Raw genomic sequence first — 19877 nt, forward strand, 5'->3', positions numbered from 1 at the left:
TTTTTAGCCATTAAAATAGTTTTTTTTGTAGTTTACTGTGAATTTTGAGTCATTTTGATGCAACTTTGCTAAAAGAAAACTTAAAAAGAAGCAGTGTGTTGTCACAGTTGTGCATACTGACAGTAAAAGGTCATTTTTAGAAGCAAAAGTGAAGTGTTTTTGTTTTTCCCTGAATTCCGAACGTCTAAATTTAGAACTTAACTTGCCTTGATGAATATTTCATGTAACCTCACCTCCAACTTAAGGATGTGAATTTTTTATCAGAGTCCTCATCACCTCAAACATATGGTTCTTATCCATACATGCATATTAAAGCAGTTGACAATGTCTCCCTTTAAAGACTGTCCCTCTCCCATATCTGATGTGCTACCACAAAGATCATTTAGTTTTTTTTGTTGTGGTCTAAACCTCATTTTGCCTGTGTATTTGACTTGGGCTTTGCTGCACTTCTTGTCCCAGTTGTGTTTGATTCCTGATCTAAAACAACACACAGTTATCCTCTTAAGCTGGAAATGCGTTTGAAGGTTATTGTTCATTTCTGCAACACTCCTAGAACTACACCAAATATGGTTGGATATACTTTTGTTGTGAGCCCTACAAATATGCAACTGTATTTGCTCAAAAAGGTGAGTTGAGATGAGGAACTGACCGTGTGACTTCTGTTTTACAAATATATTATTCCATGAAATGTGTAGATTAAAAAAGAAGAAAAAAAAGGCATGTTAAATTGTCTTTCAATACAAAAGAGCTAAAGACTAAGTCAAAAGGCAGTAACTGCACTCTAAAGCTAACACTACACTTTCTCTGTTAATTCATTTTTTTATTAGCTGATGTCACTTTTTATGAACTGATATGTTGATAATTCAGTGTTTTAACATAAATAACCAAGGGAAGCAGGAGCTAAATCTAATCATGATGACAGAAGGGGAGAAAAAGCTGCAACGTTAGCTTACAACGTTAGCTTTTTAAGCTAACGTAACTAGCCTAGCTGCTCCGTGACCTCTCAAGGTTTGACAGGTGGACTTCAGGCCATTTGTGAGCTTGATAGTTACTGATTTAATATAGATAAATATTAATAATATATATATAGACACACACAGCAAGACAGAGACACTGTAACCACGCAAAATACCATTTATTTTCCTATAAGAAATGTAAAACAATAGCTGAATGGACATTTTGTTTGTGGATATTTTGTAATAATCAGACAAAAAAGGCAACATGGAAATTTCAGACTTCTTTATTCTATTTGTATTATTAAGACAAATAAAGGCTACACATGGGAACTTACAGATGTAGACAGTAGGCCCACCCAAATAGTGAATAAAAGTACATTATTCAGCTTGTGACAGAGTTCAGTGGTCTCATTAAAATACAGTTATTAAAAAAAACAAGTTTCGATGGGTTGCTTTTCCAGAAAGAACAAAACTGCTGAAGCAAGTTTTTCTCCATTTACGTGTTCTGTATCTCCGACCGGATGGAAGTAATGTGAAGTGTTGGTTCACACTATAGTTAGCCTACAGCTGAAGATGACAATATGTAGCCCGGCTCCAGAAGAAGGAGTCGTAATGGATTTCTGAGTTTAAACTGTCGTGCACGTGTCTTGTGCAGCCATGAAGGAAACGTGGCTGCGGCCTCTCTCTCACTCCTCACACTTTCTCTGTCTCTGTCAGTCTTGGGAGAAGAGTGGACAATCTAAAAAAAAAAACCTTCAGTTCAACACTTGTACGTGATTAATCCAGAATGAATGTGCAGTTTTATCCGTAATATACCAGACGAGCAGAGAGGAGAGAAAAGCTTCACAAATCACTTCTTTGTGCAGCCTTACAGGCGTTCACGAAACTGCCTCGTGTATCCCAAATTGTTTCTATCGGAAAACTTCTCTTTGCAATCGAGCGTCTCTCGAGTAAATTTCTGTTGTTCGCTCCCGCCAGTCAATATGCGCCCAAGGTGGCATTGAAAGACCCATCATCGGTTACCGTCTCATTCATGCATGTAATGGCTTTTGATTGAGCGACTCGGCTCCTGCTGGAAATGAGCAGAACTCGTCTTTATCAGAGTTAGCGAGAGACTGTTTTTCACTACATTGTTCTCTGCTTAAGGGTCCTTTATACTCTGGTTTTACGCAGAGATGCAAGATCCGTAAGGGCCCCTTGCGTAGTCCCGTCAGCCATCTTGCGTGCTTGCTAGCGTCGCCCAAAATGTCGGACTATACGACAAAGCTACGTAAGCCGTTTGCAGCCCGCAAGACTGTGATTGGTCTGCTAACCACATCCTTTCTGTGTCTCGCATTTCACGGTTTCATAGCATAATACTGCCATTTTTAATATCGGTGAACGTCGGTGTGCAGGTCGATTCTAAACGCTCGTTGCGCACCCTAATGTTCTGGCGTATGGAAAAGGCGGGAACTATCAACCAAAACGAGTCCGTCGATGCAACTGCGTGGCCAGCCACAGTTGTAGTTGCGAGAGTGTATATTGTCCTTTACGGCTCTCTTTTTGCCAAAGATTGCAGTTGGTCAGCTCTCTACTAATTGAACACATTCAACCCTTTTCCAAGGAAGATTTCCATCCACTTAATGACATTTATTTTTACTGCCGTATGAGCGATCATGTTGTCGGATCTCGTTTTCAAATTTGTCGTTATGATTGACTGAGATTTTTCGAGTTAAAGAAATAACACTTCTTGTGCGCAAAACAACAACAACTTTCTTTCTAAAAATAAGAACAAGCAGGTAAGTCAAGGTTAAAAGAAAAAAAAAACTCTTGTGATGTCACCTTTTAACAGAAGTGAGACAGAAAGGACTGAATACCAGAGTGCCATCTTGCCTTTTACTCCAGCAACAAGTCAAATTGCTTCTAAAAATGTGCTCAATATAGAGTTAAGGGCAGGGTCTATTTTTAAGGAAAGCAAAGATTCGTACTCTCTAAATTCTTTGAAAATCCACAAAGTTAAAAGCCTTTGGCTAAGCGCTGTGTATCTAAAGATAAAAGGCAGATTTAGCCCTAGCAACACATTTCCAGAAAAGAATTTTTTTTTTTTTTCCAGGAGATTTGCGACAGTGTCCATTGTTTGTGCAACAACGAGTGCAACCTGATAATAAAAAAAGGCGTTCATGTTGTATTTTGCACCTTGACGCCGTGCAAGCTCCTCTTTTATAGCCGGATGTTCCCTCAACTGTGAGCAGTGATTGATGTCTTTATTCTCCGTGTGGGCTCTTAATCTATCTCAAAGTGCTGCGTGAGCCGTCTAATAATGGAAGTGGCTTGTCTGACGCTATCGCCTTCCTGAGAATACTTTTTTTTTTTGACCCTCAGCTGAATATATCAAGCATGTCTGATTGATTCATGACTGCCAATATCATTACTATCATTAGGCCATACGTCTCCGGTGCTCTCTGGATATGGAGCTTGTCAAGGACGACTATCACGGCGGTGTTACGCCGAAAGTGACCCGCCGGTGAACCGTCAGCATTATCTGTGGATTAATTAAGGGGTCGGCGAGCTCCATCAGAAGCGCTCGCTCGAGCAGCTCTCCTCTCATTCCCCTTTGTCCTTTTTCTTTTTCCGTCTGAATTTAAATGTGCCTCGCCTTCATTTTCTCCCCATGTTGAAGGCGTTGTAACGGCCCTTCCTCAGGCTAAGAAGTCCGTCATCCTAATTGAGCCGAATTAACGGTTCCGGTTTTTAAAAAAATGAAGTAACGCAAACACGATTACAAATTGAAGAATGCTTTGAAGTACCTTTTAACGAAACGGGCCCTTAAATACATCCCATCGTTCAGCACATGGTCGTCTGATTTCAGACAAGTCTCAAGTTTTCGTCCAGTTTAGGAAGTCGTCCTCTTTTTCCTTTGTTCCGCAGTTTCCAGTTCCACAATTGGACGAATCTTGTATTGCTCCTCTTCCACTATTTCTTTACAAGTCCTTCAGTGTCAGCTTTCATGTCGCATCCCCGTCTTGAGTGCAGTGACATTCCCTGAGCGTGTCCTCTCTCGCTGCTCCGGCCTACTTCTGCCTTTCTTCCACAATCACATAATGGATTCAAATGATGCTATTGGAGTTACTCATCACTTGATCTCATCGATTATTACATTCAGCGTTATTTTCTGTGATTAAACACGACATTGACTTGACTCTTTAACCTGTAACCACGTTGTAATTCAAAGTAATTGTCACCAGGGGCGCCATTGAGTCTATTTTTTTGATAGAACTCAGTGTATAATTAGTTATTAGATTTTTTTTTCTTTCTACATACTGCAATGAAAACAGTGCTACTAACAACTAACCACTGTGTCAGTGGCGATTGTCATCATCACCCCCCCTGAAGGGAAATTCAGAACCACAGAGCTGTGCCCATTGTTTTCACTGAGAGCAGTAACCCAACACAGGAAGTGCTGCGCGCCTCCGGCTCCAACACAAACATTTACTCCTCCGTACGTGCACATACACATGCGTGTGCTCACGCTGCAGGTGATCGCACACTTGCGTGACGCACACACACACACACACACACACACACACACACTTCTCTTTCATGCCATCGTCTGTAAGTGAATGAACTGCAGCTGTGCTTTGATTCGCATCTTTCCAGCATGCATGAATTTATCTGTTAAATTTGTCTTTATCCCGACGTGGCCGGCAGCGGTTGTTGTGACACGTGACGCCAGAAAAGAGCAAGCAATCTTTTTTCTGACCAAACTCCCCCCTCACCCCCTCGCCTCTCCATAAAAAATGTTTTTCTTTTGATATGGATGCAGAGTAAATGCTGTAATAACATCACTGATGTAACCAGGTTTAAAAAGGTGAGAATTCTTGGCGACAATGCACGAATGTGCCCGCTCAGGATTGAGCGCTTTCTATTGGGCATTGTCACAACAAGGCCTCTTGTTCAAAGGCATCTGCAGGTTATCAACACTTATTTGAACCGTGACACGAATGATGATAAAGCGCGGGCTTGTTTGCAACGTTCAGCTGAGCTCAGCACGCGAGAAGGCGAGCATTTGCATACAACTTAAAGTACAGCACAGAATTATTTTGGAAATATTCAGTCATAAAACAAAGTAATGGTTTAAATTTTGATTTCATCGTTGCAGGACGTGAATGTACAAAAACAATTTGTGCCAATCCATTCGGGAAGGTGTCCAGATAAATCGCTGAATAAGTGAGAGGCTTTGCCCGAAGTCATCGGGATAAATCCATCCTTTTTTTAGGCCCTTTCCTCGAAAACTGCATAGCCAAACTAAAAAGGGTGCATCTCTGCGACCTCTTGGGCTATTTGAATAACTTTGGTGTTATAATGAAAGGCTACACATGTGAGATTTTGTTTTAGATGTGTAACAATAACAGTTTATATGTTACTGGTTAAGAATAAATTAAGATGACACACAGCAAAAATGAAAATGTTTCAGGTCCGCCTAGAAAAAAAGCACTTTCAGGATGATTATTTCTTTGAAATGATGCAGCTGTAAGGTCTAAACTTCTCCCAAATCACAGCACAACATGTGAACATTCTCTCTGCAAAGGTTGACTTTGATAAAGTGAAGCAGAACAAAGTTAGAGAGGATTTTAGTCCACAAAATGCAGACGAGGTCTCATTGGGTTATTTAAATTTTCTCACGTACCAAACCCTATATTTCACTTGTATATTACTAATGGTGTTCAATACATCCAAACACAGCAGTTTTGGGCATTTATTTTGAAAAAATATATCATAAAACAACCTATGATTTACAGTTTTATATAACAATCGCTCAGGGGGGGGGATTGTTTTTCAAAAGGCTCGAACCTATGAATGTCTGTTCCGATCTTCAAATGCATCCAACAAATGTTGAGACAACATGCCGGTAAACCACTCGAGACCAGTGGAGAATTGTCAGATCCCGTCTCCGCGGGGAAACATCACGTCGACGTTCACTGTAACCGGCGGATGTTGCGGATGCTTTCGAGAGGAGGGAATTTGAGGGAATAGACAGACTAACCCCAGCGAGATTACCAACTAAACCCAGTCCGACACCGAGGAAAGATGCTATCTCTAGCCTCCGGCCTCCCGCTCTCCAAACACTGATGGATATCCAGCGCTACGTCTCCACTCAGCCGTGCACACTTGCCCTCACGTTTTCCCCCGCTGAGAGGTCAGCCCTGTTCGTGTCTGTCGGAAAAGCTTTTTTCGCGGGAGCGGCGTCCTTCGCCACTCTGAGCTAACAGCAGGTCGTTTTCTTTTCCGTGTTCTTTCGCCGCAGCCTCCGTTGAAGCGATTTATTTCAGCCCTCGACTTTGAAGTTGCTTTCGATGATGTCTGAGGAGAGATGTCTCCAAAACAATGCACATAACCTCAGCTTTAATGCTGAATATTGACCTTGTTATGGGGTTACTTCGAAATGCTAACACTATATGTGTTGTGAGACTGCGAATGATCTATTTATTTGTAGTGTTTCGCGCATCACTTGACCTCGCACGTTCTTATTCCTTTGATTCCCACATTTCAGGGCTCTGAAAATGAAATCTGGGCTGAATGGCTTCCCGTGCCGCCTCGGGGAACAGATGACCTTAAAGGTTAACATCCGCTCAAACTCTCCGAGGGAGAAAAACACGAGCCCGGCAAAGCAAGACGGGGCTTCAGAGAGCGCAACTGTCATTTAGGTTTGTAGGTTTCCCAGACATACAGGGAGCAACCACGCAGCATGTGTACGATGTTCATTAGAGGCTGATTTGCAGTTTTGTTGCCACTTGCAGATTTGTTTTGCAGCCTATTTGAAGTTAATAGCTTCCAAGGTTGATTAACTTTATTAGAGCTTTACCCAGTGGCCTCGTTCTCCTTTTTTTCCGCAATGACGGCTGATCAGGTGGGGACTGCGGGGCACCAAATTGCAGAGAAGGATAATGATTTATAAGCTGTAGGGGAGGGGGGGGGGGCGAAAGCGGGTTTTAGAACTAGCGCAGTGTTATTGAAAATATCAATTGTCGACCTGTGGACACAAACAGCAGGTGGAAAAATATCATAAATACGCACACGACTCCTGGAAAAAAAAAAAAAAAAAAGGCCTCCGTGCGTCAGGGAGCACAAACAATTTAGAAGCACACACACACAAAGAGTGCACATGAAAACATTGCACTCTTGTGTCTGTGTGTGTGTGTGTGTACTGTATGCGCTGTCTCCCTGTGACTTGCACAGTGTGCATGTCTTTGTTGGGGAAGAGTGTTCATGAGTCACCACTGTCTTCAGCCCGAGGCTCAGCAGCCAGCCAGCTGAAGGAGGGGATGCATGTTTTATTTTAGTCGCTCTAATACGGCGTGAAGACATCATTATCCCGAGACATGTCGTATTCCAGAGCCTCTATTGTTTTAAAAATGGCACAGAAGACGCCGGGTATCTTAAACTGTTTCATCCCCATCGCAGTCATGGAGATCATTAAATGTGCAATTCAACTTGCTTCATTAGATGTGGCTTTTTTTGTTTGTTGTTGTTGTTGTTGTTGTTATTGCCAGCTAAGCAGTGTGTTGCTGTGTGAGCCCTCCTTGGCGAGTGAAGGATGTGATCTTTTCTGTCATGCACATAACCAGCGCTGCCCATAGGGAAGAGGTGAGCATGCAAGGAACTCGGCTGATTGAGGGCACAGAGGCGCGCTGTGCGCGGCGGCGGCGGCCTGTGAATGCTAAGGATGGCTCACAAGCGTCTCTTTTGTCAGCGTCAACTCCCTTCGAGGGGAGTCATGAATAGCACAGAGTGTGTGTGAGAACCGTTTCTGCATTCCTCCCATCGCGGCATTTCATAATTTTTCGTGTGTGTGTGTTTTTTTCTTCTCCTCTGCAGAACCCGAGAGTACTTTTTTTTTTTTTTTTTTTTTTAAAGCCAAGACACAATAAAACACACTTTATGGCATTCACGGCTTGGTAGATGATATCGCCGTGATATTTTTTGTTCTCCAGTACATCACGGAGAAGTGTAGAAAATCTATGTAATCTAGTGATTTTGGCATCGAAATCTGTTTCTCCGTGTCTCTTCGGCCTCGACGGGAGCTGTGACGGTGAAATATGATGTGCATGAAAGCGAGTTGGAGCCGAAGCTCCTGGTCAGGCAGGGTCCACCCACAGGAAAATAGGAGAGGCGTCGACCTAAATCTTCTGCCACACTTCAGAACATTGACACCTGCAGAGGTACGCCAAGAAGCGTTGATGGATGGAGAGATAGAGCGCAAAGTATCTACTCAAGTACTTGAACTGCGAGGTACTTTTTCTTCACTTGAGTATTTGCACTCTCTACTTTTTTTTTAATTGATTTTTAAAGCTTTAGTTTCAAATTATTCAGACAAAATTGATGCACTGATGAAGTGCGATGTGTTATATATCCGTCTCCACAGCAGTATTAAAACTAGTTAAAATTAGCCCCAGCTGTGTCATGTGTGTCACTTTATATCCATGCTGGTTAAAAAAAAGAAGTAATGTCTGCCCTAACATAACAAAACTAAGCTCAACTCGGTAACCTCAGCTTCCTGCAGACACACACACCCCAACACACACACACACACACACACACACACACACACACACACACACACACACACACCCTGACAGACAGAAGAAGAAGAGGAATCCCGACTCTCCCTGCTTTAAAATGGAGCAGCCACCCAGTGCGTCAGTAACCTGATTACCCCAGCTGCCAGTCTGAATAACGCCGGTCTTTGGGATCCTCCCGTCCTCTGATCCTCAGACATCGCCGGTCCTCCTGGAGAGTCTGGAAACAACCTCAGGACAGGACAGACGCACACGAAAACCCACAGAGGGAAAGCACCAGGGCTGCACAAGTCAGCAGGTAAGAGGATGCTAAAAGGAGGAGTTTTTTTTTTTTACTGATAGTGAAGTTTTTAACTGTCAGACATTAGGCTTTATGGTGCTGCTCTGCTATTTTAGATCGGGTCTGGGAATATACTCTTTACATCCCGGTATGTTACCACTTTACTGTGAAGATACACAGCCTGGCATGAATAACAGACAATGTGAATGTGGGAAAGTGAATCCAAAAAGTTGCAGTAGAGAGGATAAAGGGGGGGGGGTCCTTTGGGGCAGCCCGGCACTAAGGGGAGGGCAACAGGATACAACTAGTGGGTGGACCGTGATGATTGTTTCTGAGCACAACAGATCTTTCACTTCCACGCTTCCTTCCCTCAAAGGAGGAGGCCTTTGTATGAGTTTGGAGGCCAGTTCCTCAAGTCTACTTATACTTCATTAACTGTGTCTTTCAGGAACACAAAGATCCCGGATCCCTCTTTTTTTTTTTTTTTGGACTGACAATAAAAAAACAAGTTGTATCACTACGGGAAGGTGAGGAACCCCGAGTTGCACTTGGCCGCTCCAAAACAATGGCGGACTGCACGCAGGACGTCAACCCGGCGTCCCACGTGAGCCCGGATCCACCAGCTGACCTCCAGGACTCTGTCAGGGTCCGACCCGCAGACCTGGGGCTGATTCGGAGCCTGTCCAAGTCGGACTCTGACTTGTTGGCGTCGTCGCCGCCGCTCGTAGAGGACGACGGATGTCTTTCGGGCCGCCGTGGGTCCGTGTCCAACTGCAGCTCTGGGCAGCCGTCCATGGAGCGCATGCCCTCCTTTGCCTCGGAGTGGGATGAGGTAATACTCCTCGCTCTGGGGGGATTGGGAAACAAGTGGGAGGGTGTAGATGACAGAGGGAGTGGCACTGCCGGCGTTAAGGCACGGACAGGCTTTCAAGTAGAGTGTGTTAACGTCCCGATGAGAGAGAGAGTGTGTTTGCGAGAGTGAACGTATGTGGGAAGGGAGGGGGGGGGGAAGAGAGAGGCCGATGAAAGATGCAGCTGAGGATTAGTGAAGGAAAAAAAAAAACAGAAAGAAATGGGAAGCAGCATATTTTAAGAGAGAGGAAGGAAGGAAGGAAAGAAGGAGAGGGGAGTCCAGCAGAAGCAGTGATAGACCGTAGTAACTTTACCCAAGCCGTTGGCGTAGAGTGCCTGTGGGTGAGTGCTTGAATGCATGAATGGCTTGATCACTTGCACCGACCTCCCTGTAGCAGCCCTGGCATCTAAGACTAATTGGGCTTGCGCTGTCATTCCACATCCGCTCAGTACATGTCTCAGGGGCCGACCCACGCTTCCACTGTCTCCTCCTGCAGTCCTCTGGCTCCTCCGCTCCGTCTTACGCCATCTACTTTCAGCCCACTGTGAGCTATTTCTCTCTCTCTTTAGCTCTCTCTCCCTCTTCCTTTTTCCCCTTCTCCCCAAAAACCTGAAGTCGGGATCTTTGGAGCGTCGATGAATACACTGCAGAGACGCTGAAGAATTTGAATATCTTACCAAAACATCCAGACGCTAAACCTTTAGGGGGCAAGAGCTGATAGTCTCATAATACGGAATATTATCATAGTGCAAAGCTTAAAGGCAAAATAATGTGATCTAAAAAAAGAAACGTCCACAGCAGATTGAAATATTTCTGGTGTTTAATCCCCATCCCAACAATCATACAGATGAAACATCTTATTCAGAATATTAGATTAAATGTTGGCATACTGCAATATTTTGTCATGACCAATCGATATTTAGGCAAGCAACTTGTAAGTAAATGTGTTTAGGAGTAGTTCACGTTTATCTTCTTTGACTTTATGCATTTTTATCTGCCGATTTGAGCAGAACGTTTCATGTTTTTAATACGTATATTCAATAAGTGATTTATCCCGGCACCCTGCTTATGAGGTTCGAACTTGCCAGGAGTCCGCAGAAGATATATACTCGCTACTGTCTTAATAAATAATACATTTCTGTGAATATAGGGGGCTCAATGGCACACATAAATATCTTATGATGTAATGGTTTTCGGCAAAATAAAAGTTTGTTTATTATTTTCCCACTGAACTGCACAGCCAGCAATGTAGAGACAACTTTGAAACAACATTAATTTTATGACATCATTAAGGCCGGCAAGCTTCACAGAACATGTTGTAATGTTTCTCACATCCTCAGAATTGGACCTTATTGTTTTTATTATTTTTATCCTGGCTATAGCCATATCGGTCCCAACTGTTATCTTTTTTTGGGGGGGGTGCCTTTCTTGCCCTCAGAGTGGACTGAAGCGGCTGCTCTGCTGTCACTACCATAAAGAAAACTTTAAATTCTTCCTCACATGCTGCTCTGAGCTGTCCTTTACAGTCGTGTTTATTTCTCATAGTGCGTCTCTGCCACGTAACAATCAGCGTCATCATGTTGGATGTGTAAATTTAGGCACAAATGGGTTGAAAAAACTACTGTATTTCCATAGATTATTTTTTTTTTAATTGCTGTACAAGTCATTTATTTACTACAATCACATGTTTCAATTTTAATCATGATTATGACAAATAAAGCAACTTCAAGGCAAATTGATTGAGTTTCCTGCATTAGAAAAACAAGTGATCAAACAGCAATCAAACACACAGCAGCTGCTAATGATGCGTAGATAGATGCACAACACGAGAAAAAAAGAAAGACCTTGGTCTTGTCTCCATTTGGAAGTGAATTAAAATTGTCCAAACTTGGACAAAGAACTCAACTTTAGTGGTTTTGAGGACAGCTAAGCTGCAACGATGGTCACATGAAAGAGGTCTGGCCTTTGCATTATGTCGTGAGCATTTAACTTTGTCCTCCTTATTGTAAGCAGTTAGGAGTCACCTCAGTTTCTTAGACATCTTGAACTTTTCCTCGGCCTCGCGTATCCCTCTCTTTGTCATCCCTCCCCGTCTCGGCCTGCTCTCTGCTCCACCCCTCTGCTCTCTGACAAAACTGTTTATTCAGGCCATGTTGGGTGGGGTGTCCTGTTCTCAAGGGCATCCTGTTTTGCAGCTGCTCTTGAGTGTCTGTTTCTTTTCCAGATTTCAAGGGATTTGTTTGGGTTGGGGATATGTGTGTGTGTGTGTGTGTGTGTGTGTGTGTGTGTGTGTGTGTGTGTGTGTGTGTGTGTGTGTGTGTCAGGGGCAAAAATTGACTAGATATCGTCAACCACCATCAAGCGATCAACCGGTCTAAAACATTGAAGTGACACACAAGGCTGAGAGGGAGGCTGGCCGGGCTTTAGATCAGCGACATAAACACACAAACACACACACACACACACACACACACACACACACACACACACACGTCAGCGCATGAGCACATAGGAAGCAAAAGTACTGAACACGAATGCTGGTATTCAGATGCTGTTATCATAAAAAGGAAGTTATGAGATAAAGCGTAACCTTTAAACCCCATTGGCATTTTCAGTGGTATATATACATTTTGAATTGGATTTTGTCTGGCAGCTTGTGTAACTGCTGAACATTTTTCCTCTTTTTTTTCCCCTATCGCAAAAGTACTTGGTATTCTATTTCAACTTTTATCGAAACAAAGAGGAGAAAAGTCTTTGTTTTTAACTCCCATAGCCAACTTTATGAGATTATTAGGCAACAAGGCAAAATTGTAAAGTGTCCTTTTTGTAGAGGACTGGATATCTAAGTGTGTGTGTGTGTGTGTGTGTGTGTGTGTGTAACTATTATTATTAATGTTAGGTTCATCATGTCCTCTATTGTCCTGTCACTATCCTTCTTTTGACATTTGGCTGTGGTCGTCTTTATGGATGCTCGCTCTTTATCACTCATGTCGCAGAGCATATTAGTAAAAAATATACTTTAAAATCAGTTAGTTAGGCTACTAAAAGTGAGTCATTTTTTTTCGGGATATTTAAGACGATGTGACAAACAAAATCAATTCTAAAAACCATGAGAGTTTCCTTGTTGGACTTCGGTACATAGATTGATATTTACCAACATTATCTGGGTTTATTTATGCCGCTACGCTTGTCGACAACAGCCCTGGTAGTATGAAACTCAGGCTTGTGTAGCGTCGACGATGGCAAAGATGGCATTAGATAACATTTTGACAACGTTTCATTTGACAAAGCGGTCAAAACGCCTTCTTTCAAATTTCAAAATGATGAGTATGGTAGCGAGAAATAGGCCAGTGGCTCGACTTATGGAGGTGGAGTACATAAACTGTTAGCTAGCTAACTCGGCTTTACTAATGTCCACCAAAAAGCTGAGAGTTAATCAGTTTTTGAGGTCTCATTAAAATGTCTCGATATTCACAACTCAGCAAAAACGATTCTGAAATGTTCAGAAAATAAAAAGGAATATTGCAGAACACGCTAATTAATAATTACAAGCTCATTAATAATACTTACAAGCTCATTAATAATACTTGCGAGCCCTGCAAACACTGTGCCACGTCAACTAATACTCAACAGCTGCACTGAATGAACACATTACTAGCTTGTTGTTGATTAATGCTATTTATGTTTAGCTAGTTTGAGTTTTAAAGGGTACATCAGTGCAACATAGTGCGTCTAGAGAAAGACACACATCTGGATGAAGAGTGGATCATTTCGCTGAAAGAGAAAGACCTTAAAAGTGCACGTTAGCTACCTCGCTACATCTTGTTGACGTCAATGATGTACTCCTCTCCAAACGGTGAGGCAGCTACTCTCTCATGTTACGATCGCACATGTCTGAAAGCGTAATCCATCCTCGGTTTTGTCTTCAATTTTTAAAAAAAGGCCCAGCGTCAATAACGGTCAATGCAATGTAATCAATTCTTCTGTTGAACCGCTTTGTAGCCGCCATAGAACAATTTAACATCCTCCTGCCGACATTTTTTGCAAGTTTTTCACCACTGAAGAACAGAACGGATCGCTGAAAGTAAGATAGAGATCCGTTGAGATTAATACCAGGAATAACACAAACATTGTCATGTCATAATCTTGCATTTCACTGCCCGTCACATGACCAACGATATAAAATGGCAAACGTGATTAAGGCGATTGACGTCCTCGCCACATCTGTTCAATACTCAAAAGGCAAAAGGTTCACACGACGACATGTTACAGATGCTTCAGTGGCTTCATTCGTGTGCGTACTCTAGATTTCCCAGCGGTATTCCTCAGGTCATCACACATGCAAGCTTTTAAAGTGCACACAGTGTGTGTGTGTGTGTGTGTGTGTGTGTTTATGTGTATGCTGCAACACTTACTAATGGCTGCAGTCTTACATAACACAAGCAGATTGGGGCCCATAATGAAATGATCCATATTTATTATTATGATACCTTTGGTTTTATGGTCACCTTTGCTTTATTGTCATCTACTATATGTATCCAGATGTTATCATATAATAAGTTAGAGCGTGTGAAAACAGATCGTTGCTCTTATAAACCAAAATGAGTTTTCATTAGCTGTGAAATTGAATCTGCCGCAAAGAAAATGGAGAACGGCCAACTTACTAAAATCATCTTCATGTCGGTAAATCCAGTTGATGTGCAGGCAATGTTTTCAAAGTACATGTAAGTTGGTTTATAATTCATACAGAGAGCCACGGCAGAGTGAACACATCTCAAGATCTGGTTTGACAGATGTGGTACATGAATATGAGAGTAGTGGTGATGGCATTGGTGGGTGGTTGTGTCGGGGGAGGAGGAAGAGGGGGGGGGGGTAACAGTCCTTTTTTGACCTGCCACATTGCCCGTAAAATTCACACCGAGTGTGACACACGAGACACCACATTCAATCCATCGCGCTGTTAAATGCTGTTTTTCCACACAGGCGACAGACCAGTTTTGCACCTTAAAGAAGAAAAAACACCCAGATGTTTGCCAGTTTTAAAATAGCAACTTCAGGATTTAAAGGCTTCAAAGTTTAATAGATTTTATAGTGATTGTGTTGTGGTATCTAGTAGAGAAACGTGTTAAATTTGGCTTTCTTTCCTGTGACCACCAGCTTGAAACTGAAATCTGACGAGCTGAGAGACGCTTGACCGCGGAGCGTTTTGACAACCGGTTCGATCGCAGCTGCTTACAAATTACTGTCGGATGGGACTATTTTGCTTTTTAAAAAGCAAAATAGCACATTTTGGAGGAAACATATCGCCCAACACTAACATAAGAGACCAGTCAAGTTGAAGTGCCAATTACATGTTTTATTAATAATTAAACAAACGCAAAAAAAAGAGCATGAGAGTAAATGCATCAGCAGTGAGTGGAGGGTTTGGATGACGCTGATATTTGACGGCCTAAACAGGTGCAACCACCCTCCTGCCTGCCTGCAAGCTCCTGCAGGAGGAGACGGGTTAGTCGGAGGCTTCACAACGACATTTAATATTAACGTTTTGCGGCATTTATACGACTTTTATTTCGGTGAGAGCAGAAATGATTCTAATAAACATTTTCCTTTAAAGCTGGTGGCTCATTCCATAATAGTTTGCTTTATTACTTACTTAAGCAGTTTTGTGCTGCAGAAACAAACATGTGTGACGTATCAAAGATGTATGTATGTATGTATATTGGATAAATGTTTATTTATATGGTTATTCAATAGTTAACTCTTTTAAAATTGGTAAATCATCATTTTTGAAATATTTAAGCCCGTTGTGAGAATTTGCTGCTTTTTTTTGCTCTCACGTAATAATTGAATACAGGTTTTGGACCGTTGGGCCGACATTTAAAGATTTCACCTGAGGCTTTCCCCCCGAAATTGTGATGTCATTTCATAGGTCAAACAATTAATCGAAAATATAATCAGCAGCAGCAGCAGCTGTTAGTTTCAGTGCTACGTCTCCTCCATCAGCCACGTAGTCTTACATTATACAGGTAGAAAAATGCCCCCTATGGAATATAATTTATGATAATCTGACGTTACCTTACATTAAGTCCCAAATCCATCGCTGCTTGATGCTTGACAGGCGGGATGCGGGAGAACTACGTGGAGAAACAGACACACACACGGAGCCGTTGAGATGCGTTGGCAGTGCTGTAATCTTACGTGTATTTTCTCGTAGTACCGAAGCATAAATTAAACGCTGTGTTCCTTAAAAGGACCGCTATATGACGAACATATTTGACACTGAGTATGGTTAACCGTCGCTGTAAAATTGCATAAAAATCCATGTCCCCCATGCCTCGCCTCATTTACAGTACGCCATAAAAGGCCATCAGGACTTTACTATGATCATTCTCGGTAGCTTTATTTACTCTGGGTGGTTTCAAAGCCATCCGATAAATAAAAAAAACAATCATCAAATCATGAGCACTGCTGGATGGAATTATGTGATCTGGGTGTTGTATACTGGCCCATCTGTCTCTATTGACAATGATACTGAGCGCTTAATCCTGTTTCCAGGCCAGCGCCAGCGAGGCCTTTTTTTGGGTTAGTTTACTATATGAGCCATCGTTTCCATTATCTGCTCTGCTTTGGGCTCGCTGCCATCATTTATGTGCGGTAGACATTGGCTCAGTGGACAATGTTTCACTCGCTATCGCTAAAGCACATTGTTCAAGATTACTTCACATTATCCCAATCTTATGCGCGGGCATGCAGTTTACGCGACGAGAACGATAGGAAGACTGGCAACTGCATGCACACACAAAAAAAAAAAAAGGATCACAAGCTGAATTAAGAACACTGGACTCATATGTCAGTATTTACATTACATTTTCCTTGATCCGTTGATGGACACTACTGCCCCACAATGCAATGCAAACATGAAATCAAGAAGCAGCTCAAAGCTTTAATAAATTGGGGATGGAAGTAAAGAGTTTGCTCTCTCCTTTTTGAAGTTGGCAGTAGTGTTCGTATCAGTCGCAGTGTGAAGATCGGCAGCTTATGTCTCGTATTCTGGCTGTGTGAAGTGTAATATACAGATTAACGCACTGTATAGACTCAGTGTTTAGTGTAGAATTGGGACGCAGCTATGTTTTTTTTTAAACTACCTTTTTGTATTTTCGAAATTTATTGCCAATGAGCGGCAAAACCCCCGTAAAGGACTTTGGATAAAAGTGTAGCAACATTTCTTATAATTGGGAGCATTTCCAATTTATTTTTGATTACATTAGAAAATTCAATCCCCCGGTTTATTTAAGTTTATCAGGACTCATTCAGACCTTTTCTCTCACGCAACAGTGCCATATATGTGTGTATATGCTGTATATTTTCCTGGGGCAGTGAAGCGCGTAATGAATAGGTGTAATAAAGCCCGTGGAGGAGCTCATTGACAGACTCCTCGGCAAAGTGGAGCTCTCTTAATACAATGAAGCCGTATTGATTCAAGTCAGAAAGACGCAGTCGATACTTACTCAACTAGCTGGATCGGGTATCAATGTCAATGGGCAGGTCTGGTATCGGATACCATTCATTTCAATAAATAACAATTATTTTGCTTCGCAAAAGTTAGGACAGCAACGTTTAAGCTGATGACGCCTTGCACATGAAAGAATGGACACATGTACGTGTACAGGTTCATAATTAAACACTATGGTATTGTATCGACGTCTCGTATCAGCCGACCGGACCCATGAAGCTGGATAGGCGCATCCATATTCATGTAGCTCATTTAATCATCCTTCTGTGTCCAATAAGACAAACCCAACATCATTATTCTGACTCTTTAGTCCATGGAGTTGTAGTAGAAAGTGTAAACGCAGACCCTTTAAGTCAGGTCTTTTTTTTCCTGGCTTCAGTCTATTTCTGCAGGTTTTTTTGGAAGTCTTGCTCCTGCAAATGATCTGACTCAAGTGAAACCAAGTCCTCAGAAGAGTTGCTCTCAGATCCTGGATGACAGAGAGGTGCTTCACTCGCTCTCTTCTCTAAGAAGAGTTGAGTGCGCTCCAAGAAAAATCTATCTTAACCGTTCCTTGGCTCGGTTATTCAGATTTAAGATCCTGTCCGTTTTATTTTGTACTTCTTTCCATGTTTTTTCACCTGTTTTTTGAGTTAGAGAAGAACATGTCAAAATATATAGAGGATATGCAAAATAAGGTAAATGCTCGGGACATGAATTGTGAGAAGAAGAAAAAAATTGATTTCACCTTACTCTCCGATCTTTTCACAGTCATAACTTGCACTTGAAAAGGTGACAAAATGGATAATTTTAGCAGCGTTGGCATGAATGGGAGTGCAGATCAACCTGTATTAGCATGTAAATCACTTCAGGATGTGGAGCTATCACTCAGAGTGGAGCACCAGTGATTTAATAGTTCACTCAGATCCCCATGTGCTTCCTAACCCCACCATCAATTACCTTTTTTTGTGTGTGTGAATAGATCTTCTGAGTTGATTATTTCCATCCTGCGCACAGACATTCAGTGGAAAAGTGCTCTCTGAGTCACATTAATTCCCTTTGAGAGTTGGCCTGCAGGTCAGTTTGCACCTTTCTCTTTTTGTTTAAAGATTATTTGACTGTATAGGTGAAGATAGACAGGAAAAGGAGGAGCGAGAGAGAGAGAGGGAGGAAAAAACATGTAGCAAATGCATTGGGTTGGAATCAAACCTGGACCGCCACTAGAGATTTGGCCCAAAGTCAGCTTCCCGACCTTACCTTTAATAATACACATCCAGCATGGAAAAGCTCAATACATAACTCAATTCCATGTACACTCACTCACTCATTTTGGAGGATGTAGTGAACTGCATACAGAGAGGTGTTTTTGTTGTTCAGCGTATCCTCGCGGATATAAATGGTGGGACAATAAGACCGAGATGGTGTAGCACTGAAATGTTTGCAGCTGCAGGAGTTAATACTATCCAACCTGTTTTAAAAATGTTAAGTATGAATTTATCTGTCGAGTAAATGACTCTGAAATCTTGGTTTCATCAAACATGAAGTACAGTAGCACACGCTAGCAGTCCCATCAGACTGGCACAGCTGTCTATTCATGAAACATTGACAGGTCTATGTATTTTAATTGTGCTTTCATGTATTTTCTGTGTTATCTGGACCTTGAGTCTGTGACGCACGTTTGATTGATGGTATAAAATATAAACACCTGTCCGGGTCAGCTGCCACCTGTCAGTGTAATATTTCTCACGTTTTTACATGAATTTACAGCCCGATTCCCACCTGTCGTCTGCGTCCGCTGTTCAAAAGCCAAAATAGATTGACGGCGATACCGACGGAGCGGTTGTCAGCGCTGTCGGGTTACAACCTGCCCGTGCTGGCCCTTCGCATGCGGTGTGAATGTTTGCCTGACTGGTTGTCTGTCCCTGTGATTCACCGGCCCCGTCTCTCACCCGATGTCAGCTGGGACGGGCTCCAGCCCTCCCAGCAACACGCGAGGTTAAGTGGGATTAGCTCATGGGCGGGGGGGGGGGATGGAAAATGGAAAATACTAATGGACCAATTGACCTGAGTTCATAAGGGAACTCTAATTCATGAACTGGTGTGCAAAATATGTTTGACATATTCCACAATAAATCTTTTGAATAGCATTCATATATATATATATATATATATATATATATATATATATATATATATATATATATATATATATTTAGCATATTCATAGACCATCTCTGTGTCAAACGGCTAGCTGTTCAGTGGATGACGCTGAATTTGCATGCTGTTATGAAATATTTCAGCAGTTAAACTATGATGACGCAGGCTTCCCTAGAGGCAGCATTTTGGTGACTGGTTTTAATAAATATGCACTTAAGCTCAGCTGTAATGTAGTCCTGATGTGTGTGCGTGTGTGCGTGTGTGTGTGTGTGTGTGTGTGTGATATAGAATGTAAGTAGGTTAATTCAGAGAGTAATGTGAGGTCTGTATTGCTGCAGGCATATGCCATGCGTCCCACGTGCCTGACTTCCAAATGAATCAAGGCTTTTCCACAGTGTTGATGCCACTAGCGAAGTGCATAGGGCTTTTTCAAACACTAAATATTACATCAAATAAGCCTGGCTGTGTCTCTGGTGTCACTAGTGAAAGCAGAATCAGCTTTTCAGGCTTGCAAAAAAAAAAATCTTCATGGCTGATTGTGAATAGACTACTCTAGTGATTCTAAATATAGATCTGCCATAGT

The 19877-nt window shown here is 42.2% G+C and overlaps 1 protein-coding gene across 5 annotated transcripts in view; it reads left to right on the forward strand.

The window, feature by feature from the left end:
• The first annotated feature begins 555 nt into the window (after positions 1–555).
• The window catches only part of anks1ab (ankyrin repeat and sterile alpha motif domain containing 1Ab), a 49694-nt gene continuing 30372 nt past the window's right edge, over positions 556–19877 (forward strand). For 2 of the 5 annotated variants that reach the window (XR_011078619.1, XM_068595150.1), the window contains exons 1-3: positions 8139–8155; positions 8709–8810; positions 9241–9624. Coding sequence is in view for 4 of the 5 variants with exons in the window: in XM_068595150.1 (XP_068451251.1) it covers positions 9358–9624 (267 nt within the window). In the remaining variant the exon portion in view is untranslated. Of the gene's footprint in view, positions 627–8079; positions 8226–8708; positions 8811–9240; positions 9625–19877 lie in introns of those variants that run through there. The other 3 variants (XM_068595151.1, XM_068595153.1, XM_068595152.1) reach the window with 3 other exon arrangements.

The sequence above is a fragment of the Clinocottus analis genome, unplaced genomic scaffold, assembly GCF_023055335.1.
Source record: "Clinocottus analis isolate CAN_PGR_092001 unplaced genomic scaffold, fCliAna1.0.p SCAF_3, whole genome shotgun sequence".
NCBI classification, from domain to species: Eukaryota; Metazoa; Chordata; class Actinopteri; order Perciformes; family Cottidae; genus Clinocottus; species Clinocottus analis.